The 24528-nt window shown below is 43.8% G+C and overlaps 1 protein-coding gene across 4 annotated transcripts in view; it reads left to right on the top strand.

The window, feature by feature from the left end:
* The first annotated feature begins 300 nt into the window (after positions 1-300).
* The window catches only part of LOC146201932 (tRNA methyltransferase 10 homolog B-like), a 61811-nt gene continuing 37583 nt past the window's right edge, over positions 301-24528 (top strand). For 2 of the 4 annotated variants that reach the window (XM_084587856.1, XM_084587855.1), the window contains exons 1-4: positions 301-438; positions 864-953; positions 10371-10512; positions 20208-20338. In XM_084587856.1, coding sequence (XP_084443982.1) covers positions 864-953; positions 10371-10512; positions 20208-20338 — 363 coding nt within the window. In that variant the 5' untranslated portion in view covers positions 301-438. Of the gene's footprint in view, positions 439-863; positions 954-9177; positions 9240-10370; positions 10513-12349; positions 12452-14564; positions 14733-20207; positions 20339-24528 lie in introns of those variants that run through there. The other 2 variants (XM_084587857.1, XM_084587858.1) reach the window with 2 other exon arrangements.

The raw sequence follows: 24528 nt of genomic DNA, 5'->3' as shown, positions 1-24528 counted from the left end.
CCGGCAAGGAGCAAGAGTAGGGTGCCTGGATGCTCTCTCTCGCCCCCGCTCCGTTCACGGAGCGGGGCGAGAGAGAGCATCCAGGCACCCTAAGCAAGAGTCAACTGCAGCGCCACTAGCGCCGTTAGTTCACGCTCTCCCTGTGGAACAGCAAGCAAAAACGTGCATGTTTCCTAAATAATAAAAAAGTGTCTCCTTTTTTTTCTGGCAGAACGCAGGCAACCTTGTGTTTGCAATCAAAATACTGTACTGAATGTGCACTTTTATATGTAATTACGTCACTGTCCGAAAGATCGATTTTCGGCGAGACCATGAACGGCCAAGCCGATTCAATCCAACTTGTTTCAAAACTATTGAAGGCGTGCGCGGCGTGGGAGCGTCGTGGTTCTGTGAAGTGCTTCGTTTAATTTTTGCCACTGTTGCAAACCAAGTCTGCCTGTAAGCTCGTTTTCACGTTCCACGTAACCAGGCCATGCATGTTTCCTTTCACAGCTGCCAAGCGCCGAGCTTGTAAACTGTGTATCTGAACGTAGTTTCAAATAGTGCAGTATCGAAGCTATTTTGTTTGAAGTATTTGCAGACTTTTATCGACTTTGGTACATTGATTTTGTGAATACATAATTATCGTGGTTCATGATGTGAAGATTTGGTCTAAAGAGGGAGATGACACATGATGTCCAGAAGCCTAATATTTAATCTGGTGTCATTTCAAACATTTCAATAAACTACACTTCAACCGATAATGAAAAGTAAAGTACATTTGTTGCCAAAAGCGTGTGATATGCTGTGGAAGCGTTCCGCCGGATAAACAGTGCATTTCCTTCATTCAGGCGTCGATAAAGGAACCCGCTTCTCTATTACAGATGGACGCTGCACCTCCGGCCCTCGAAGGACCCTCTTTGCCTGCCAGTGTTAGTGAGGACTCGTCAGATAATACTGTGCAGAAATTATCGGTAAGTGCCTCATCCCCTCATCGCCGTTGACGCCGGAACTAGAAGTGGTGGCAATCAAACTGACATCCATGTCCGATGTATCCACCAATCAGATAACTCGAGTTAGGGAGACAGCGACACTTTCGATAACGACGCAAACTCGGAATATGGCCCCGATTCTGGCTGCGGCGGCGACGTTTCCATAGGGGTGAAACGCAAGTTGTCCGTGTACTGTGCGATGTTGCTGCACATTAAATAACCACAGGAGTTCGATATTAATGCGGAGCTTTCTACTACGCCGTCCCATAGCCCAGGTCACTTGAGGGCACTAAACCCACAATGTAACTTTTGGTAAGCATTTTCGCACGCGTGAGAAATGGAACAGCGATGTCTTGCGCAAAGCAGCTTTTTAGGGGTGCAAGTTTTCTTTTGTAAACTTCAAAGTTTTGCAGAAGGCTGCAGTCAAACTTCTGTCCGAGCAAAGTTTCTACTGCTGCTAAGCTTCCATGACATATTATACCTCTGTCACACGAACACTTTTGATCCGCATTGAACTCGATCTGCACTGAGGCTTTCAAGAAGGTTTGAAGCATCCGGTGCTACACAGGTGTTTTCAATGAGCATTGAGAAATTTCGTTCGTGTGTGCTAGGCGACGCCAAATGTTCTGCCGACAGCCAAAGCACGGTGGCCTGTCGTCTGCTGTCCTTTGCCGTCATTCGCAATGAGTCTCAAAAAGAAACGTGAGATTGAGGTAATGATTGCGCGATTTCAGTGTACACAGTAGCATTTCGCTTTTGGCGTCTCAGGTCACCTAATCTATCTTCCCAGTAGTCTATGAGTGCTGCAGTTTCTCTTTCTCTCCATAGTTTCTGTGCCGACACAGTCGAAGAGGACGCCATCTTTTGCAAGCGGTGGACCGTGGTGTCGAGATTATAAAATTAGCTCAATATAAACAAGCTTAAAGGTATACTGAATAAAAAAATTGCCACCGAGATTTCCAGCGCAGATAGTAGATATCGCATTGGGAGTTACCAAAACAATCCACTTTACGAGCAGAAATGAGTGGAAAGTAAGTATTTTAATGAATATTTCCCAAATCCTCGCACCTAGCGGGCTCCTGTGAAAGCTTGACAAAACCAGATATCACGTCACCCCCATCGCGGCCGGTCGCGTCTGTTCATTTTTCCTTTCCCCCATAACACAAAGCGCAGGGACGGACGTGCTTTTTTTTTTTTTTTTTTTTTTTTTTTTTTCTGTGCATAATTAATCGTTCCCTCTCAGCGTGCAAACAATTGTCCGCAATACGCGCCCTCTGCACGTGTGCCCCTCGACTTCCCTCGTGTGCAGCATTCCACAGGTCGCAGCATTGTGCACGGTGCGACGCGGGGGAACTGACACTGTGTGTAACCGGTCAACCAACTTCAGGTGCGGGGACGGCGGCGGCGGGATCGCGGGGCCATAACGTTGCTGAGGGTAGTTGTGACTTCACACCCGCCAGCTCGCAGTCGGGAGCGCGCTGCCTCTGACCCGGCGGCCACTCAGAAAATGTCAAAAATACAGCTATCCGCTGAAAACTAACCCGAATTATGTGTCTGTACTAGTGTAATCGTCCTTAAGAATGCAATTGTAGTGCTTTCTCATTCTTGGATATTTGTTCAGTATACCTTTAATGTTCTATGAATGTTCTAACAATGATTTAAAAATGTTCTATCATGCCTTTTAATACATTTATATGTTATTATTTGCAGTTCTGTTGTATTTATTTGCTTACAAATTTTAAAGCTTGCTGATGACGAGGGTGTCGACGACTGCTTTCGAGTGTGCTTGAAATCTCGAGTGATTGAGGAAGCAGCTTGAAGTCAAGCAGGCTTGAGCTCCATTGCGCTTGAAAGTTGCCGTGTGACAACCTCGATCTGCATTGAGTTAAATGCAGATCGAGTTCAATGAGGATCGAAAGTGTTTGTGTGACAGGGGTATTAAAACCACTTTCAAAATGGCCTTGAGACAGAACACTATCTGCCAATGTGAGGTCCATGATGACAGTGAACCTATTTTAACCCACTTGAACGGCTCAAAGCGTAATGAGAGCGACGAAACTGCACATCAGTTGCTTTCACACACTTTATAAAAAATATTTATTGCTATGTTGGCCATTTAAAAAATGACCCACTTTTAGGTGTGCAGCCTGATGGAGCAATAATTGTTACTCTAATCTTGTAACAACAGTGAATTTGACCTTACCTGACCACATCTGACATTGACAATGAAAGAAGACAAACAATAAATCTAGGTACACTTCATGATGGTATGTACTTGCACTGATATGACAGAAAATCCAAAGGTACCTTCCTAAAAGGACTTGTGACACTAGATAATTAATAGAAAGAACTCTAGTGCCAGCAAATTTCTATTTGCATGATATTGTAGCATCAGTTATTGTCTCATTTGGATGAAATTTCAGATCCTGGTTTTGAAGAATGCGGTGAACTAAACACAAAATTCCAAAGTAGTCGAAATTTCGTGCTTGGCACAAACCAGGTTCGCAGTAATTCACAGCTTAAGTGTGGAACAGCTGACCAGGTGAAAATGTTTTTGCAAACAACTACACTTCACAGGCTGCCTTTGCACGCTCATGCTTTTTTGCACATCTGCTTTTTCTTTCTTTCCTTCACGTTTCTTCTTACAGGAGGAAGATGGCTAATAAATTTTTTTTTCTGTTCAGTTTGTATTTCTTTAGAGAATATGTTGGGAAGGATTCTTTTGCATTCATTCTGGGAGCAGATGTTTAGTAAAAAATCTCTGCACTTGTGGCACAGTTGTAAGTGCACTGTGATTGCTTGTAGTACACTTTGCTATTGAAGAAAATTTTCAGCTCAGAGTCCTTTATGTTGCTTTGAGTCATAAAGGCATTTTTTGTGCTCATAGTATAATTCTTGGAATGTTTGCAGTTGCATTTGGGGTACCAAGGGCACCCCATATTTGTTTTCTTTTTTTACTACATTGGGGTAATAGACAAGTTCCGTATTCACACAAATTCTAGCACCCCTTTCCCTTTGAATAAAGGACTTTTAACCTAGAAAGTGTGTATGGAGGAAAGCGTCTAGACTTAAGATTTTTGTCCTTTCCTTTTAATATAATACATAGGTGAAAGATTGGTGTTTGTACAGTTCAGCTTGGTATGCAGGATTAGCAGTAGCTTCTTGTCTGTGTGAACCTGTTGATTTTATTAAGAAGAGGAAATGTCGGTCATTCATCATCATCATCATCATTTATTATACCCTTAAAAGCCTCGGGTGGGGTATTAACATGGGGGGGGGGGGAGGTAACACAGAAAAATAACAATTGTTGATGGTCTAAACAGAGGCAAAATGTCAAAATGTTCAAATACAAACAATTCAAAAGGAGGAGGCGCTGCGATAAAAAGGAAATGCAAGCAATAGGTTATAATGCAAAATGACATGTCAGGCGTTCTTTTGAATCTAGTAGGGTCACGTTTAGTTACAATATGTTCTGGAAGCTTGTTTCATTCTTTAATTGCGGCTGGTAGAAAAGATTTGTTAAAGGTGTTGTTAGTAGATCCATGTAAGCGCTGGGTGCTCATGTAGTTGAATCGACGAGATGATGTACGCAATGGTGGAACTAGTAGAGAATGACGGAGATGGCACAAGTTGGGGTACAGTTTATGGAACAGGCACAGGCACGAAATGTTGCGTCTTAGGGTTAGTGGGCTGATAGCAAGAGATGTCTTAATACTGCTGATGCTGAAGTGAAAGTCATAATTTGAAGATATAAAACGAGGATTGAGATTCTGGGTGGATTCAGTTTCGCTAGTTAAGTACATCTGATGAGGGGACCAAATTGCGGATGCGTATTCGAGCTTCGCGCGAATGAAAGTTTCGTACGCAAGTTTGCAAATGGATGGCAGTGATAGTGAAAGTGACTTTGTAATGAAGCCCAGAGTCCTCAAAGTGTCAGCAGCTTGTTTTGTGGTATGCTCATTCCATGTTAGTTTATTACTGATTAGGACGCCGAGATACTTGTAAGATTCAACCTGTAATATTATAGTTGCCTTTAGTGAATATTTATAGGAAATGTTGACACGTATATGTGAGACCTGCATGAATTTGCATTTGGTTACGATCGGTTCCATCATCCAGTCCAAGCACCAGGTTTTAATTTTACGTAAGTCGTTCTGAAGGGTTACTTGATCATCGTGAGAAGAAATGCAATGGTATAACATGCTGCCGTCGGCGAATAAACTTATGAATGATGCTATGCCAGAGGCGAGGTCATTCATAAAAATAAGGAATAGAAATGGTCCAAGCACAGATCCTTGCGGTATGCCCGAGATTACCTCGTGAGTGGCAGAATGATACCCTTCGATGACTGTGTATTGAAAGCGGTTCATAAGGAAACGGTTAATTGAAGGTAAAGGTAGTGAATCAGTACAAAGGCGTGAAATTTTAAACAGTCTCTGGTGAGGGACGCGATTGAATGCCTTGTAGAAGTCCAGGAATATGATGCCGGTTTGGAAGGACGGGTCAAGGGTAAAGTGAAGGTCATTAGTGAATTCAAAGAGTTGAGTCTCGCATGAAAGACCGGGGTGGAAGCCATGCTGGTTCTTAAAGAAAAATGAGTTATTGTCAAGGTGGCTTGCAACTTGGGAGTAAATGATGTATTCCATGATGTTACAGACTATGCAAGTTAATGAAATTTGCTGATAATTGGATGTATCAGAGTGGTTTCCTGTTTTGAACACTGGGGATACTCTACTTTGTTTACATTCATCCCGAATCGAATTGCTAAGGACTGGGTGAATATGATCCTTAATATAAAGCTGGAAATAACTTTTGTGGATTTAAGCACCTTTGCAGGGATATTGTCAAGATCAGGGCTACTTGATAGCTTTAAGCTGTCTATCAATTTTGCGATGCGATTCCTTTAGAATTGATATGAATCGGGGACATCTGAGCAAAGTTTAAAGGAGGTAGGGTGTATGTGTTCAGGGTAGGTTCATGTGTGAAAATAGAAGAGAAGTATGAATTCATGACATCGGAACGCTGCTCAGTCTGCACTGGGGCTTTGCTTTGATTAAATAAGGAAATGTTATGGCTTTTAGTGTAGGAGCAAGTATATTCCAAAATTTTGGGGGGTTGGTACGGAGGATGCAGAGTAGGTTCTGGTGATGAACCTTCTTCGATCGTTTCAAAAGCTTTGTGTATTCCTTCAGGAAAGTAAAATATTTTTCCCATTTAAGTTCAGAATATGATGTCATCGCTGCACAAAAAAAGGCGTTTTTTCTTTCGAGATAGCTTTCTCAAAGCGTTTTAATTCCATGTTTTTTTTTTGTATTACCATGAATAGAGACGAGAGGGATGTACCTATGAATCAGTGATAAGAGTTTGTGCTTATATAACGACCAGTTTTCATTCATAGTTTTTAGAGAGGCAGTTTCATGAAAGGAATGATAAAATATTTCCAACTCTTTGTTTATGCCAGACATGCCTGCCCGCTTGTAATCGCGTATGTGTTTATGGAATTTTGTCTGACAGGCGCGGAACAGCAGCACTTTGTGATCACTCACACCACTGACACATTGCATTGACTGTATCAAATTGGGGTCGATGGAAAAGACTACATCCAGTGCGTTATTATTACAAGTTGGCATGCTTACAGTTTGGGCAAAGTTAAACATAAGAACGGGGTCAATAAAATCATTGGAATGGCTGGAGGATGCAGATATGCTCATCCAATCAATACCGGGAAAGTTAAAATCGCCACAGAGAAAATTATTGGCATTAGGCAAGCGAAAATTCAAATTAAGAAGGACTGAGTGCAGATCGTTAGTAAAAAAGATATCACAATCCGGTGGGTGACAACAGGCAGTCAGTATATTTGTGCTTCCGGGAGGTGAAACATTTACACGGAGAATTTCATGGTGACATGCAGCATCAACAGGGAAGGAAGGTGTAACCGATTTTATTATCAGTACGAACACCACCGCCCCTACGACTAGCCGTAGCGAGCCTATGAACGGTGAAAGATGACATGTCATCAAGCAGTTCATCATTACTGATGTCCGGAGCCAACTATGTTTTAGTAAATACCGCAATATTACTTTGATTGTCTTTTAAAAGAGCTTCCACAGCTTCCTTCTTCGTCATGAACCTACGAACGTTTGCGAGCACGACAGACATGATTCGATACGCAGACGCACTGGTGAGAGCTTGAATGGGCTGATATGGCGGCAAGACCGGGTGCCGGTGTTTTCGCGGTGACTGCTATGTTTTTAGTTCTTGCATGGAGTTGGAGTCATCGTCATATTTGTACACTTTTTTGCCAATGATTAGCTTTTCAAAGCGCATCTTGAAATTAGGAGAGCTTTGCTGCTCATATTTGAACAGTTTTTCATGGGCAAATCGAAAACTCGCTGAGTAATCTTGGTGTACTGAATATGGCAGATCTTTCAACTTGGGCCCAGCAGAGGTGATGTTACTTTGTTTTGTAATTGGCTAGTTTAACTATAACAGGCCAATTCTTTGATTCTTGGAAGCAACCCAGTTTATGGGCACGCTCAATTTCAGAGCTATCAATGTTTAAACCAACCTTCTCAGAGCAAAATGTGATAACACTTGACTCTGTCACCGCCCAAGTTTCGCCCTTTACATCCCTGATACCAAGGAAAAGCAGGTTTGTGCGACAAAGATGATTTGCACAGTCGTTGCATTTCTTCTTAAGTGCCTTGATATCTAAAGGTGATTTCTCGATGGTAAGCTTAGTGGCCGAGCTAGAAATGTTTTCTTCGGATTGGTATGCATCCACGACCTTTTCAAGCGCATCAATGCGATTTGAAAGACTGACGTTTTCTATGCTTATTTGAGTGGATCGTATTACCGAAACTTTACACAATATTTTGTTCTGGGTACGTTCGATGCATGCAATTGCTGATGAAATGGATTCAAGCGATGTGGGTGAGTCAGGGTTCAGTCCGGGGTTCAGCTCAGTGTCACCGGGCCAGCCCATGCAGTAACAAAGTGAGATAGGCATTTATGCAGTATGCAAAGCATGACTGACAAATCAATCTACGCAATAGATAAGAGTGTCAAGGGGGCACGACACCCCAAAAAAAAATGGGTCGCTCGAACGAATGCAAGGTTGAGGTAACTAACCTGCAGTAGAAAGAGCGTATTCATGGCCACATTCATAGCGCTGATATGGTGTCTAGAAGGAGAGGTGTCAGCATCGGTACGCCGGAGAGGGAGCGAGAATTCATCCCGATGCGGCGGCGCGGCCGTCGAATCCAAGACGCCCGCCGCACGCGCGCGCGCGTAGCAGCCGCTTTTTGTTGCAGCTATTTAACGATACCGTACGGATTACAACAAAGGCTAGTTGGCACACTTTTCTCACGGCTCGCAGCAAAGCATGTATTGGCACTGAAAACTATGTTTGAACTTGCTTCCCTGCATATTAGCTGCGTGCGCTGCTGGCACCCCGAAGCGCTGAAAGATGGTGAATCAAATGAAATGACTTGCCGTGAGCTTGTCACCAAAACAACGTGCGTGCAGTTTTTGCTTTGACGCCGCAGTGTTCTCCACGACGTCTCAATTCAGGTAGAAGCATCAGCAACCATACCTGAATGCTTTGTTTTGATGACTTGCACATCAAAAAGCTAGGTTTATATCGTACAAGCTTTAATAAGAAAGACATTTTTTTTTTATTTGACGCACTCTTACAACTGAACATCAAAAACACCATCAAAAGAAAATGAACAGAAAATATGCATCAATGTAGGGTAGAACTGCAAGTTATACAAAAACTGTGCTCAAGGAAATAAATAAGGCAAGTAAAAAGGAGCTAATATGCAATGCTAAAATGGGCATACACACATGGCATTGAGGTTTGATTGGCAAACACAGATGCATTCATAAATGAATTTACGAAACACAGCCAGATAATGGGACCTTTGTAACAATGTGAAGAAGACAACACAAAAAATTCACAACAGACGACACAATGTGGGTAGCGTACAATAACATGAAAAAAAAAAAAAACTTGTTGGCTGTGTTAACATTATGAATTTAAGTAGTACGTCTCAACTTCAAGAACTTCATCTTTTCTCTCTTTTTTTGATTGGATGCATTTTCTCCAGCAACAAGAAAATGCATCCTTGTCAGTGTGAAGAAGCGAATGATTTCACTTCCACTTTGTGCTGTTCACAGCCGACCATATTTAATCTCTTCACAGAAAGGCGAGAGATGAGGTCCATGATGCTATCCGTTTTCAACTCATTGAAACTGAACCAATAGGTAAGAGAGCCAAAAGAGACGCCTTCTTCCCTTGTTTGCGGGCCGAAACATAACCTGCTTTGCATCCAGGTGCAAAACAGTGTCTTTGCTATTTAGACATCACTGTGGCATGGCCACGTCGGTACGTAGCGATCCCAAATTTAAGAAAACACACCGCAGACATTGCGAAAACACGTGCCAGTGCCTGTCTGTAGGGGACGAAACGTGGGGCGACAGCGGTCGGCGGGTGCTCTCGACGGATCTCGGTAGCGACGTGCGCGCCGCCCCGCGGCGACATGAAACACCAGCACGCCTCCGAACACGGCGCGCCCGCGACGATGCTCACACCTCCCCTTCTAGCCACCATAGCGCTGACGTGCCTGCCCCAACTGGCATAAAAACGGCGGTGCTTTATGAAGACTAGGCAGACCTCCAGTGCTGATAGTCGTGCGTGGTTACCAGATGAAGGAAGCTATGAAGGCATGAATGTGCAGTGGCAATATTCTCTCGTCATCTGTTGTGAGCGGCTCGGGAAGGTGGCAGGCCAGCCTGTCGAAATCCAGAGTTAAGGGTGAACTGGCATGGCAGTAGCGAGAAAGCACAGGGGGTGATGGCCAAAAGTAGTATAGAGCTTATTCATGTGACGCCATTGCAGCTTTACTGGCAACCATGGCACGCACAACGCAACATCGGAGAGGGGGAAGAAAGAAAGAGAGAGGGCCAACGGCGAATCATGACACGACGTCGGTGAAATCCGAGCTTTGATTGGATGGCGTTGCAAACGGCGTCTCAAGCGTTCGACAAATGAATGGTGCATAGCAGGGGGGACGCCGGTAGACTGGCGCCGACGCGTCGGAAACATTTTTTATGTGCTTTTAATTTCGAACCGCCCAACGTTATGGCGTCTCCACAATACAGGGTTGCCACCACTGCCGCCAGCTAAACCCGATAGTAAATGGGGTCTATAGCCTGCAGTAGAAAGGGCGTATTCATGGTCACATTCATAGTGGCGACGAGCCCCTAGGATGTTTTTAGGATGTTTCTACACCTCATTGATGCGGGCAGTTATGTTACTTGATAGTTACAGGGGCATCTGTTTTCTTCAAATTGCTTTCTACTCTGGGGTCACATTTGGCGTTTCTTGTTTTTCAGAAAAATGCAGCAAGGAAACTTGCCCGTTATGAGAGAGTGGTTGCTGCACGACGAGCAAAACGGCGGGAGAAGAAATTGGCTCGTAAAGCCAGAGTAGCTGAAGCCAAAAGACTGAAAGAATCTCTTGCCGAGTTAATTTCTGGTAAGTATAACAGAATGTTCCCATGTCTCTGCTGGCAGCACCAATAGTCATAAGATGTTTGAACTAATGAGCCTTCTCTTAAATATAGTAAAACTAGCATTTCATAGTATTTTACAGCAGAGGTAATGCTTTCCACCACAACTTACTGTTAGGAGGGAATGCAATAGCAGACTATAACTTTTTAGGTTTCTGAAAGAAGAAAATGCATCAAGAAATTATGACACCTTAAAAAATTGTAGTCTTTCTGCTGAACAGTAATTTTTTTTTTCGACCTTGTGTTTCAGAAATGATAGCCTTAGTTGCCTATAACCCATAAAACCTCAAGCACGCGCAGGCATGCACAAATTGCCAAGAATGATTAATTGCATAGGTGTCTTTGGGGTGGCTTTTGTGCATGTACAGTACGGTCCACTGTTAAAGGTAACATGAGGCCGTTTTTCTAACACGCTTAACAAAGCACTCCCAAGAGAGCCAGCGACAAACGATCGTACAAGATGCATGCACAGTAAGCATGGCTGGCTGATCTTCCTGAACATGCACTTAGTGCTGTCCATTCTTGCTAGTGGTCGGCGGCAGCGCTTTGTAAAGTGTTTAGGCCACACAATCTTATGTTCTCTTTAACAGTGGACTGTACTGTACTTCTGATCATAAAGAGTGGGGAATCATAAGTAACCATTTCATCTGCCAAGAAGGTAGCTGTGGGTGGTATAAAAATGAATCCCAAAAACCAAAACGTGGCGCTTGTCGTAGTGGATGCTTGCTGAGACAAAGGAGCCATGAGGGAGACAATTCAGGGATGCTTTTGCTGTTCATAGATTATGAGGCTGGGAGATAAAGACAAGGTAACTTCCTATGATGGAAGGGTCAAGGAAGTGACTCTGGGTGGGATAGGAGAATGGGATAGACCATCTGCATTGGTGTGTTTGCTGCTGGACTGACAACCAGCACAGATGTCAAATTCCTGGTAGTTAGGCCAGCAAGCAAGGCAACCGGATAAGTGCTTCAGTGATGATAACCTAAACAACATTTGCTGGGCCGGCTGTACAAGTAGGGGTGAAATTTGTAAAGTGCCCAGATGCTGGTCAAACACTTGTCTTGAGGTGCTGTACTTGGCCTCAGTTTTCATGACAGTGGCTGGAGGAGGCAGTGATGTATTTGTCAGCTTCGACCTTACATTGAGTGAGCACAGCACCTAGGCTAATACTGCTGGCATCTGTGTGCACCTTAGTGGCAGTGCTGGGGTCAATATGGTGCAGTGTGGGAATAGTAGACAGAGTGGTGAAAAGAGCCCACAGTGTGGAGAAGGCTTTGTTACACTCCGATGACCAGCCAGGGAAAGAGAGTTGGGTCAGGGCCACTGCGATGGAAGCGTAGTTCCAAATGAACTGATATAGATAAGAGTAAAGGTCAATCAAACTGTCAAGCTGTTTTGCAGTTGTCAGTTGTGGGAAATCTGCGGTGGCATGCAGTTTGGACTTCAGCAAGCATTTTATCTCTGGTCACTAAATGGGCCGTAATAGTCAATTGGAACGCAGCAAAGCGACGCTTTTTAAAATTAAGCCGAAAGCAGTGTTAGAGTGGCATTTCAGAACAGATTCAAAATTGGTAGAGTGTCTTACAAAGTATTGCAGAGGCCATGGAGATAGGTGGTAACAGTCAGCCATTGGAATCTAGCAGTATTTGGAGCGCAAATCGAGAGACAAAAGAATTCCAGGCTGTGGATATAGTCAAGGCCATCCTCAATCATAGAGAGCATGTTAATGTCCTTACGAGTGATCCTATTGAGCCAGTGGTAATCTGCACAGAAGCGAATAGAGCCATCTTTTCTCTTGACCAGGACGACTGGTGAAGTCCAAGGGCTTGTGGACAGTTGATTTGTGTAGCACCGCAGCATGTCGACTTGTTCCTTGATGACATGATGCTCAGTGGGGGAGACATGGTAAGGGCGTTTCAACAACTGCATGTGTGTACTGGTGTAGCTGTCTTGAATAACGGTCTAATGTGGCCTAAGGACATCAGATGAACGTCAAAGAAAGGAAAAAAGTGATTCACCAGTCTGAGAAGCTGGGTTTGTTGAGCAGGACCTAGGCTGGTATCTATAGCATTTGTGAAGTCGAATGAAGTGATGGAATCTAGTGCAAGGGAAGGAAGGTTGAGGGCAATCATCATTAGTTCATTGGAGGGAGACTGGAAACAAGGTGTAAAATTGGAGTCGATCAGGTCATTGTGTCCAAGGCAGGCACTAGAAAGCAAAGTAAAATGAGATGAAAACGGATTCGATACTGTTCTGGTGACGCAATGGTTCGCATTGAACATGGCAAATGGTGAGGGAAAGGAATTGTTCGAAGTAAAAACGCCAGACTGGGTGAAGAGAAAAGCAGACTGGTTGAGGGCCGCAAGAGAGCGCTATGACGACAGGCACGTAAGCATCTTCGTTAACACACACTTTCTCATAGGTAGGGCCCGCAGCATCCAGGGGCAGCTTGGCCATAGCAGGAAATTCAGATTTGGCGTGGGCGAAGTCGTTAATGGGTTGGTGCTGCGACAAGAAATCTCAGCTTAAGATGACATCATTGGAGCAAATGGGCAGTACAGCAAATTCACCAGTGTACAGAATGTACTGGATGTAGACCCGAGCTGTGCGCACAGCTAACCGCCCGACTGGCTGGGCTGTCGCATTGTGAAGGGAAGCACCAGAGAGTAAGAAAAACATGAAGCAAATGGCAAAGACAAGCAGAAATGACTGAATTGATGGTGACAGTATCAACAAGGGCAGGTGTGGCAAAAGTTTCGTTGCAGATATCAATAAAATTGGCAGACAATGTAGAAGGGCCTGCAAATGTTGACAGAAATGCAGCTAATGGTTTTTTTGTCGGGTACTGCACTGGGCTGGTGGCTCATTGGAGAAAGTAACAAAGAGTTGAGGGGACCTAGCGTGTGTTATGGAGTGGGCACTTGGGGATGAATGAATATTAGTAGTAAGTCGGAACTATGGGGAAAGTGGGGAGCACCGTGCTGGGGAGTATAGAAGGCTAGTTGCAGAGGATCGCCAGGCAGGAACATTCGACGTCAGGGGTAGCAGACAACATGGCCAGGGATGCTGCTGGCGAAACACGCAGGCCTCCTATCTAGAGTGTGTCAGTGGCTGATGGCAAAGCTTGGGAGGATATTGAGTAGGAAAGGAAACCGCCTTGGGGTGGAGATTGTGGTGATGAAAATGACCTAATCTACTTCCTGTGAGACTAGCCGGCTGTGGCAAGAAAGAGGCCGAGGGTGTGTGCCTTGGCTTTTGTGACAGTGCTCTGGTTGACCATCTTTTATCCTCATCCATTAAGCCCTGTAAATAAACCCCTGGTACAATTGGTGGTGGGTGCGGGATACCTGAATCTGCAATACCAACCTGAAACTTCATACCTGTAAGTTGCCTGGGACAGGGACCACTGCAATGACCAGCCAGACCAAGTGCTCGAGTGTCCTGCACTTTCCATCTTCTGTACTCCCCCCATCTGCAGTGGCACTGATGACAAAGATTTCGAGATTGGCTTGGATCTGACTAGCACGTGAGAATGGATAATAAATGAGACAACGAACTCAAACCCTGAAAATTATTTTTGTTTCACTCAGGTTGCAGAACTTTGGTACACAAGCCAAGAAGCGAACTTGCCTAACTGGACAACCTTCAACACCTTCGGACATGTTTTGAGGGTGTTTTTGGTCACCCGGGGATATGCAAGCTTCTTGCTGGGCATTGCTTGTGCAGATGTGCTCAATCGACAGGCGAAACATTTACGTGCTGCATCGAAGCATGGTCGATCTTTACTAACATATTAGCATCGATGCCTGAGTGCAAGAAATTTAGGCACATCCTCAAGAGAATCTATGAATATGCATTTCAAATGCTGTTAGCTAAGGACCTCCACCTTGTCACTGACATGATCGCATTGTGGCAAGGTTTCAGTGAGCTCCTGTGGCAGTACATCTTTACTTGGCCACCAGGTGAAACCTTTTCTTCGAGTTTGATGAGTAACATGTATTTCTCGTTACTCCGTCAGATCCAAGAATTGGCACATGAGGAGGTCAAATGACAGCTTGCATTGAGCACTTTGCACCTAGGAGGCATCTTCCCTAGCTTCCACTGTGCACCATCCATGTCATCATGAATCAAGTCACCGAAGCTGTTCAGGTTTCTGCCAGCCAGGTCCAGTGGCTGCTCTGTTCACGTATGTCAAAGCCATCTCTTGGGCTCTTTCTCGTCGTCGACTAGTTCCATGTGTAGCTGCTGGGTCATTTCCATCACCATTGTCAAAAACAGACTTCTTCTGTCACAATAAACGTCGCCCTGAGCTCACCTATACAGGCAGTTATGGTCGCATCACTGATGTAATCAGCAGTCATGTTGAGAGCAAGGACAATGCAAGTCACTTTAATAACCTGTGGCCCTGAACTACACATCAGGGAAACAAATGGACAATCTCCCAATTTCCTTCAAGTATTAGTGTCCTAATATTTGGGTGAAATGTGTACCCTTTTAGTTTTCATTGTAATGATAGTTTTAGAGCTAAAGAATTTCTTTGGTAATTATTCCATCTGTTATTGCTGTAGCAGCAATACAAAAAGCTGAAATTGTGTAAAGATGCATTGGCATCTTCCAGAAGAGCAATGAGAATTTTCTAGTAGATAAATGAAAGGCAGTCATTTCAGGGCAGATAAATTCTGGATTTTTAAAAAGAGGGAAAGAGGTGTACTATACAAAAAAATTAATACCAATTTACATTGTTTGGCGGTTACGAGAAGAAAAAAAAATTGAATAAGAGTGTGCAGTGAATGCTTTGTTACAATACACACTACAAACAAACCACAATCTGCTTTTGTGTTTGTAACAAACGTTATTTGAATATCTTATAGACGGCACAGATGTGGTTGTGCTTGGTTACGACTGTACTTTCATGGCTTCCACACTCATCTGCATCACTTTGTTGCATTAGTAAGGATGTACCATCGTGCGCAAAAGTCTGGAGACCACGGCTTCGGCGGCCGGAGCGGCTGCAGAGACGCACCGCATCGCTGCTATCTCGCGCCACTCGCTCGCTTCGAGAGTGCCCTGCGTGACTCAAGACTTTCCCTCGCTCTCGGGCTGGCGCTTATGCCACACTAGAAGTTAGTCAGTCATGATAAGCACCATACCGAGAGCGAGGGCAACTCTTGCGTCACGACGGGTGCTCTTGCAGCGAGCGAGCCGCTCAAGATAGCAGCGACGCGGTGTGTCCCTGCAGCCGCTCTGGCCGTCGAAGCCATGGTCTCTCCACTTTTGCGCACAATAGTACAAATATTCAAAATATTTGAGCTGTGCATTGAATATCCTCCTATTCGATTCACAGAACAAGTCAAATAGGTCATGTTCAGAAAATATTCAAAATGAATTGAATCCATTTTCAAGTTTTTCAATAGGTTTCTAATGTTTAGTACAGAGGTCAAACAAAGCATGGCAGTTTTTTCAGACTGTTTCATTAACAGTGCCCACTTTGACGCCTTGTAGCACATGCTGCTAGTCTGTGCAGGAAGGAGGGTTGTGTGGTGTGTTATGGTTCATTCATATGGCAGTATGCATGATACTTATAAGTAACTATGGCCTTCGTGATTGGGCGATGTGACAGGGTTTAGCCAGGTTTAGCAACCTATACCTTCATACCCGATATTGAAAGCCATGTCTAAAACTTTCATCATTCTCATCAACTGAGATTTAGCACTAATTTGTTGATTTTTCGCTGTAGGAAAAGTTTAAGTTTTCGTGTGTGCATAGCATCACAGTCATAGAATTAATACACAGACCAGTGTTGTGTGTCACCTAGTGACGGTCAGTGTTGCATCATAAGAGCTGGATAGAACTTTAATTCCATGGCTTGAAGTGCCATTGCTAGTGCTTCGCTGTTTCGCACAAATATTCATTTTGTACTCATAACTATACACAGTTGGTTCTTTTCATTAAATATTCTGTTCACATTATATTCATTTTAACTGTGCCAGTGTAGAATATTCATGACAGAAATGTCATAGAATCTCGAAAAAATATTGGTATCATCTGAAATATCGCATCATTCAAAGTGAACAAAATCTGTATGCGAGCACACGGGAAGGGAAATGCATTTCCGCAGATCTGTTTACAGCTGGTGATATTTATTTACGGTCTTGAAGCCACAGCCTATTACTCGCAGTGCGCGGCGTGACTGGTGGTAGCAACATCAGTGTTGCACAGGCATCGTGTCCAGGCTGTGTTTATTTTGGCTCCCTCCCGGTTGAAATTTTAATTTCAGAATTGAGTAAACTAAAATGGCAGCTCTGCACGCTCTTGCTTTCGACTTGTCTCCATGCATACTCCTGCCTTTACTTTTTTGGTTGAATGTTTATGGTCATGGAGGGTGGGGGTCAGTGGAAACAGGGCAGTAAGCGCAAGAATACCTAAAAGGACGAATGGATGCAGCATTGAACTTAACTGGTTTTAATCAAGTGCTGAAAATATTCCTTCATACTTTGTACATGTCATAGTTCAAACAAGCTCTAGCTAGTCAAATACCATCACTGTGTGCTCAGCTACCCCTTTTTAAGCAATGCAGTTGATTTCGTTATGTCGGTATTACCAGCTGAACATTTTATGCCTTTGTTTACCTTTTCATTTCATGGTGGCTTTGAAGTGCAACTGTATTAAATGCTCAAAGCTTAGCAATTTATGCTGGTTTTATCTTGGTTTTGAAACAGGCATCTCACAAGGAGGACATTTGCAGTTTCTAGAGGTACTGCAATGCTGATACTGATATACTGCTTGCCTAGGCTGTGATTAAGGCAACAGACTGCTTTTTGTGTATTCATGATGCCACATGATGCAGAGATACATTTCAGCTTTTTTTTTAGGTGTTGACTTAGTGACCTGTATCATGGTATACTGCTTTTATTTTTTCTTACAGGCATGTCTTTCATTTGTGTTAGTGGGCGTTGAGGGGGAGGGGTTCTGCAGATGCAAAACTGTCTGAAAGGGGTAATGTAAACAGAGTCATTGTTGGCAAGCTGGGCCTACATTCTTTCAGTTATGTGAAACCTTATAAACGTGGCACTGTGGTGAAATTTGGTAGAACTGATGTTTTCTTGTGCTTTTTACTTTTGCTAGCAGACTTTCCTAAAGCTTATAAAGCTTATATATATATATATATATATATATATATATATAAATAATCTCATGGGTAGCTTACTGGCCAATGGTGCAACATTTGCGGCTAAGTTTTTTCTAGCTTGTAGCTGTGTCATATCAAATCCATGCTTACGTTTGTGCACAGCGTTCAGTTCAGTTCAGTCGTGTCTGACTCTTCGTGACCCTATGGACCATATCACGCCACGCTTTCTGGTCTCTCACTATCTTCCTAACATCTCGTAACTTCATCTGCAGCGCCTCGAGGATGCCATCTAACCATCGCGTTCGCTGCCTACCCCTTCTCCGGTGACCCTCAACCTTTCCCAACATCAAATCTTTCTCCAGCGATTCCTCTCTTCTCATCAGATGACCAAAGTAGCTGAGCTTTAAATTTAGAATTTGACCCTCCAATGAGCAGTCAGGGTTTATGGTCGACAATATCGACTGATTTGATCTTCTGGCAGTCCAAGTAACTCTCAAGAGTCTCTGCCAGCACCACAATTCAAACATGTCAATTCTTCGGCGGTCAGCCTTCTTCACAGTCCAACTCTCGCATCCATACATCACAACTGGAAAGACCATAGCACGAGTTATACGGATCTTGGTTGGCAGTGTAATGTCTCTGCTCTTTACTAGGTGGTCAAGGCTAGCCAAGGCTCTCTTTTCCAGAAGCAGGCGTCTCCTAATTTTATGGGTGCAGTCTCCTTCCGGGGTAATCTTGGAGCCCAAGAAGAGAAAATTTGTCACAGCTTCCACTTCTTGTCCCTTGATGCTCCAGGACTTGATGGGGCAAGATGCCATGATCTTTGTCTTTTTAATGTTCAGTTTAAGCCCAAACTTCTCACTCTTCTTGTATGCGCATCAGAAGTCTCTTGAGTTCCACTTCACTTTCTGCCATTAAAGTGGTATCATCCGCATATCTAAGGTTGTTGATACGTTTCCCAGCAATCTTCACTCCAGCTGAAGACTCGTCCAGACTGGCCTTCCTCATGATGCACTCGGCATATAGATTAAATAGGCAGGGCGACAGTATGCAGCCTTGTCTCACTCCTTTCTCAATCGGAAACCAATCAGTAAGACCATGCCCAGTTCTGACTGTAGCCTCTTGCCCTTCATACAGGTTCCTGAGGAGACAGATGAAGTGAATTGGAACTCCCATTTCTTGGAGAGCTTGCCACAACCTGCTGTGATCTATGCAGTCAAACGTTTTCGCATAATCTATAAAGCAGAAGTAGATGGGTTTCTGGAACTCTCTTGCTTTTTCCATGATCCAGCGAAGGTTGGTAATCTGGTCTCTAGTTCCTCTGCCCTTGCGAAACCCAGCTTGCACGTCCGGAAGCTCGCGAGCCACATACTGCTGCAGCCTGCCTAGGAGGATTTTCAACATCACCTTGCTAGCATGCGAAATAAACTCGATCGTGTGGTAGTTGGAACAATCTTTGGCACTGCCTTTCTTTGGAATGGGGATGTTAACTGACCTCCTCCAAATCCTGTGGCCACTGCAGGGTTGTCCAAATTTGCTGACATAATGTATACAGAACGTTAACAGCGTCGTCATGGTTGAGGTTTTGAAGCAACTCAGCTGGAATGCCATCAATTCCGCTAGCTTTGTTCTTAGCAAGGCTAGCTAAGGCCCATTCAACTTCACTTTTCAGGATGCCCGGCTCGAGATCAATAATCACAACTGTCTTATGTTGGGTTTGCACATCCGGGTCCTTCTTGTACAGTTTTTCTGTGTATTCCTGCCACCTCTTTATCTTGAGGCTTCAGTGAGGTCCCTGCCTTGTTTGTCCTTTATCATGCCCAGCTTAGCACAGAAGCTTCCTTTGATTCTTATACAGAGCTCTTGTGTTCCTCAATTGGCTGTTGTCCTCAACTGCTTGGCACTGTTTGTTCAGGAAGGCATTCTTATCTCTTCTAGCTATTTTCTGAAAATCCGCATTGAGAACCTTGTATCTTTCTCTTCCATGTAAACCCACCTTACCCAGACTTCTGCATTTGTCTGAGCCAAGTGTGGATGTGGGCTTATTGACCTTTTTGTATCTTTTTTTCATTGTGGACTTGTTGAAGTAATCTTAATAAAGATACTCTGTTTCTCTGACAACGTGGCATCAAGGAACATGCTCATCCTCGGAAGCGGGGTTGGCACAATTCTCGTGATCTGCTAACCACTTGTGTGCATGAATGTAATAGTTTGTGTCGTGCATGTCATTTTTGGGGGGCGTGGCTCTTGGCTGGCAGTGTAATCCTTCAAGGCTGACATAAAAATTTCAATGTGTATTGGTTGACTAAGATTAGGCTATATTTCATGTATAGAGAATGTGAAACTACTGTCTGAATATGGTTTATCTGCAGGGTAGTGTTTAGAGCCATTTACTCTGTAATTAATGCTAGGTGTCTTGAAAAGGAAGGATTATAAACCTCCTGCGATTGTTTTTTTGAGGCATCGAGGTATGGGGAACGTTTTGTTCTATGCAGTATATTTTTTAAACTAATTTTTGTTAAATCTTTCTAGAGATGAAAGAGCAGAAGTCTGACGGACAACTTCAGGAGCAGGAACTTAGTCCCAGTTCTTCACCAGGCTATGAAGTTCAAGCCCCTTGTGTCTGCATTGATATGGGACATACAGATCACATGACTGATAAGGTGTGTGCACATTCTTGTCGCTAGAACTTCTGATGTGCCAGGCTGGTAATGCCATGATTGTAACATTAATTTTGAAAGTGTTACTCACTAGTTACATATTTCAATAGAAACTTTTTTTGAAAATGCAGTTGAACCCACTTATTACAGTATTGAAGTTTCAAAGAAATATTATCATAACGGATAATTGTCGTAACTAGGTTATGCAAAAAAAAAAAAACTACGTAACTTCAGGGCATTTAAAGACAGGAAAGTAGCTTATTATGTCGATTTCTCTGAAGGAAAAATTTTGCATCAACCAAGTTTGCTTGTTCATGGCTTATTTCGTTCACATCTCTCTACGGGTACTTAATTACAGCACATACTCGGGTCGTGGACCTTTGCGAAGATCACAAAGTGACTTACCATTTGTAAGGTCTCTTTTGCATAGGTTTCAATTCAACAGCATCATCAGTGTGGTTAATAGCTTTGATGATTGCCTCGTGGGTAAAATCTTGCGTTGTCAGTGTGCAAAAATCTAAGTCTCGAGCCGCCGCCATCATCATTACATCGATGGCAGCTTTGCGGACCTTCGTGCCACCAGCTTTCCGAATGAAGCCCACTTTCCAGAAACAATTCTTGACAGGAAATTCAATAAGCTAATACAGGGCCGAGGGGAACAGGGACGGTGGAAAGGAAAATGAAAGCTGTTTGCTGGACGTATCCATCTCAGTAGCCTTGTCTGTATGCATGAACTCAACGGAATGCAGGTCGAGTTGATTATTTGAGACAACGAGCTTGCTTTGAAAACCAAATGTGTGGCTGGTCCTCTGCTCTCTTCCTCTGTTTTCACCCTTGCTCTCTAAAAGAGGACCTGACTCTACTTTTGTACAGTTCATGTAAACCTCGCTAGTGATTGACACGGTTACGTATGGTGCATGTGGCCTATGCAGTAATGCATCAGCACCGGCACACCGGCGCATTTTCTACGAGAGGCGTATCCTCGGAAACTTAAATAATGGACTGCTCCACTGAAGGAGATTTCAGAAAGTCGGCCTTTTCTTTTCCCTGCACCACCGTTGTTGGTGTACCCTGTGCTCCGGTGTATGCGGTATCTGTGCGCGTGGCCTCATGTGGTTTTCACTTTCACAGCACTGGGTTGATCCTTCGGCCTGCTCTGCTGGCTTTTCATGAACCAGCTGGGGCATTGCAAGCGTGATTTGGGGTGCGGGATTATATAGCATTTCTGTGTTTTTTTTTCTCTCCTTTAGGGTTACACTTAGTGAATAGAATTAATTGCTGTAAGCGATAATGCGCTTTGACAGCTTTGTTACAAGCAGTTTATTTTGCCATAGAAAACATGCAAAAGCTGACGGTGATGCGGTAGTCCATTGCTATATCCGATATGTTGTTCCAAGCAGTATTGTTATAAGTGGGTTTGACTGTAGATTCATGGCTACTGTACAAGAGTTTCTGCAAGAGTGCTATTTTACTTGGCTAGGATTGTTTGTCTCCTGTGCAGGCCATACGAAGTTAGCATTTTAGGCTGTGGTTGTAGAATCTTTAGCCCACCCGTAAGGCTACCTCTTACGAAAATGTTCCTTGGTCCTAGCTGCACACTGTGGAAAGAGGGGGAGAGAATAATTTTCAATCCCTTACAGCAGTCCAGGAATGTAGTATTTTGTACATTATTTTGCAACAAAGTGCTTTCACTCAAGCCACTACTAGTGTTCATATCAGTGTTTTCCTAATTGAGTGTTTTGGTGATTATTTTCTTCCTTTTAGCAGGGCTTTATTCCTTCAATCATAGTGTAACAGGAGACAAGATGTAGACAGCATAGCACCTAACATGCATCATGCAGCAAAACCTAGACATGTGCACATGTGCAAAGCTTGCTTTCCCCCAACCTGATACATGTGCCAGCAACAGTTGCCAAGTGGTCCCTAATCCACACTGGTGACAATGTTTGAGTAGTACATTCTACACTGTGATGACCACCTTTGATTTGTATGTTGCACCCCAGTTGAAAAAGAACTGTATGAAGTCACCTGGGCTGTCGTTTTGGTTACAAATTAAGGGTATAGTAGTATAAATGAATGCCTTTTAGTTGAGAGCTCATCTTCAGGAGCAGCTGTAAAAAGGTGTTTGAACCCTGATTAAATGTTAATTTCCAGGTGGATGTCTGTATGGTATTTTTCTTTAAGGGGAGACGCTCCTCGAAAAACGGCGATTTTCAGTAAAAAAGTCACTTTTGTGATTTTGACTGTTTCAGCAACACTGATCCTTCCTCTTTAATATATAAAAAAATCAGAGCCGAAAACAGTCGCGAAATCATTTAAAAAGTCTGTTAAAGCATGCAAGGTGGCTAAAGAAGGGGCAGATACGACCCATGTTCAAGCGCGTGACGCGTCAAATCGCGGCGTCGCACGCCACTGAAATTTTGCAAGGCGGCAGGCCTACGCTTTTTCTCCCTAAAGCTGGCTTTGCCGCTTCACAAACCCCCAGCAAGTAATAAAAAAAAAAGTTTCGCCGCCCAAACCTAGCATTTTCACTGGCCATTTAAATCACGTGGTGCGATTTCGACCACGCCATTGGCTGTCAGTGTGGGAAGCGGCCATAGCTCGTCTGCTCTTCATGCGACGCGTAGCTCGCTGTCACGCTGGCCCGCTAGTTTTCTTTCGGCGTGTTTTCAAAATTTCATGCATCTTCGTGCTCGTCGCTGCGATAGAATCCGAGAAGAAACGTGACTTTCGGTGTCGAAAGTACCGATCAAACCACGCGTTCAAGGGAAGTCACCGGCAAAGTGAAACGGCGTGCAGTGGAGACGTCCGCGGAAGCTAGGCCTAACCTCGACGGAGGCGACACTTTTGACAGCTCGAAGCCGGCTGGGCACTGAAGTTTCAGTGACAGCTTAGACGATTTCGTCAGTGCATTGGATAAGAAGATAAGGATCTTCGAGCGTTGAGGAGACCTAGTACGGCGAGTGCCTTTATCGGCGAGATCGGTGCCGCGAACGCACTGGCGAGCGAGCAGCATGTCGGGAGCGCGGACGCTGCTAACTTTCCGTTCGCGAGTTGGTCAAGAAGTGAAAAGGACTCTCGTCGTTTCTAGAGCTGCGTTGCAGCAGTGTAGCGTGTGCCACGTCCGTTGTGTCGTAGTCGTGCGCGGTGTGCAGCTCCGGTGGACGACGCCCTTCAGCCAGCCCGAGGGAGATTTTTGCCGTGAACGTCAATGCAGGGGTTGCGGCGCTCGTTATTGGTGCTGGATACAATCAACTTTCCCGATTTTGTGTGGTTCTTGGTTTGCCGAAACAAGTGCACCATAAGGAGTTTAATGCCATAACAAAAAATGTGCACCTTGTGGTTACAAAGCAGTGGCTGACAGAAGCAAGGTCTCAGCATCACTAAATAGCCAAGAAAGCACGCCTTGAGAATGCTGCTCACAATGTCACTGTGGGAGCAACATATGATGCTGGTGAATTCTAAAACTGTGCACTGTATCATAATACCCTGGCCTGCATTGTGTGCAATTTTCATGTAGATAGTGCTGCTACAACAGCAATAAACAGCTTTTGTATCTTTAAATCGCATTTTTCTCGAATTCATATTTTGGGCCGAATATGAGTTTTGTGCACAATATTTTATGTCGTTATTTTAGTTCAATCAACACCAAATTTGGCATGCATAATCTTTAGGATGTGTAGAATGCAAGTATCTAGGTTTAAATGCAATCAGCAGTATTTTTGGGCATGCAAATTAAAAAAATTATCTGGTGCTAGCCACTAAAAACAAGGCACCAGATATAAAATTGTCTCAAAACATTGCATGCCAAGGGATTGTTGCTATGTTGCTTATTTGCACTCAGTGGAGTGTTGGGGACAAGAAGAACTAGTTGGCTCTGCCCTACCATGCTTGCTGCTGTGTACAGCAGCTGCACAAACATGCATTGTTTTTCACTTATGCATGGCATTTAGAATATAAAAACATTAAGCTATTTTAAAACTAAAAGCATATTTAGAAAGAGGACATCAATCTCTATAAGTGGTGCAATTTTCATTCACCTAGCATCAATATTAAGAAAAAAATGTTTTCGAGGAGCATCTCCCCTTAACCATCTAGTTTATGATTGGAGCTTACATGCTTGAACTGCTATTGAACTTAGGTAGGTGAACATTGGTGCCTTTTGTTACCAGCACATATTTGTGAGGTTGGGT

This window comes from Amblyomma maculatum, chromosome 1, assembly GCF_055883805.1.
Source record: "Amblyomma maculatum isolate TAMU_Amacu chromosome 1, ASM5588380v1, whole genome shotgun sequence".
Lineage (NCBI taxonomy): Eukaryota > Metazoa > Arthropoda > Arachnida > Ixodida > Ixodidae > Amblyomma > Amblyomma maculatum.
Note: the sequence above shows the minus strand (reverse complement) of the source record. Positions and strands in the feature narration are given on the sequence as shown.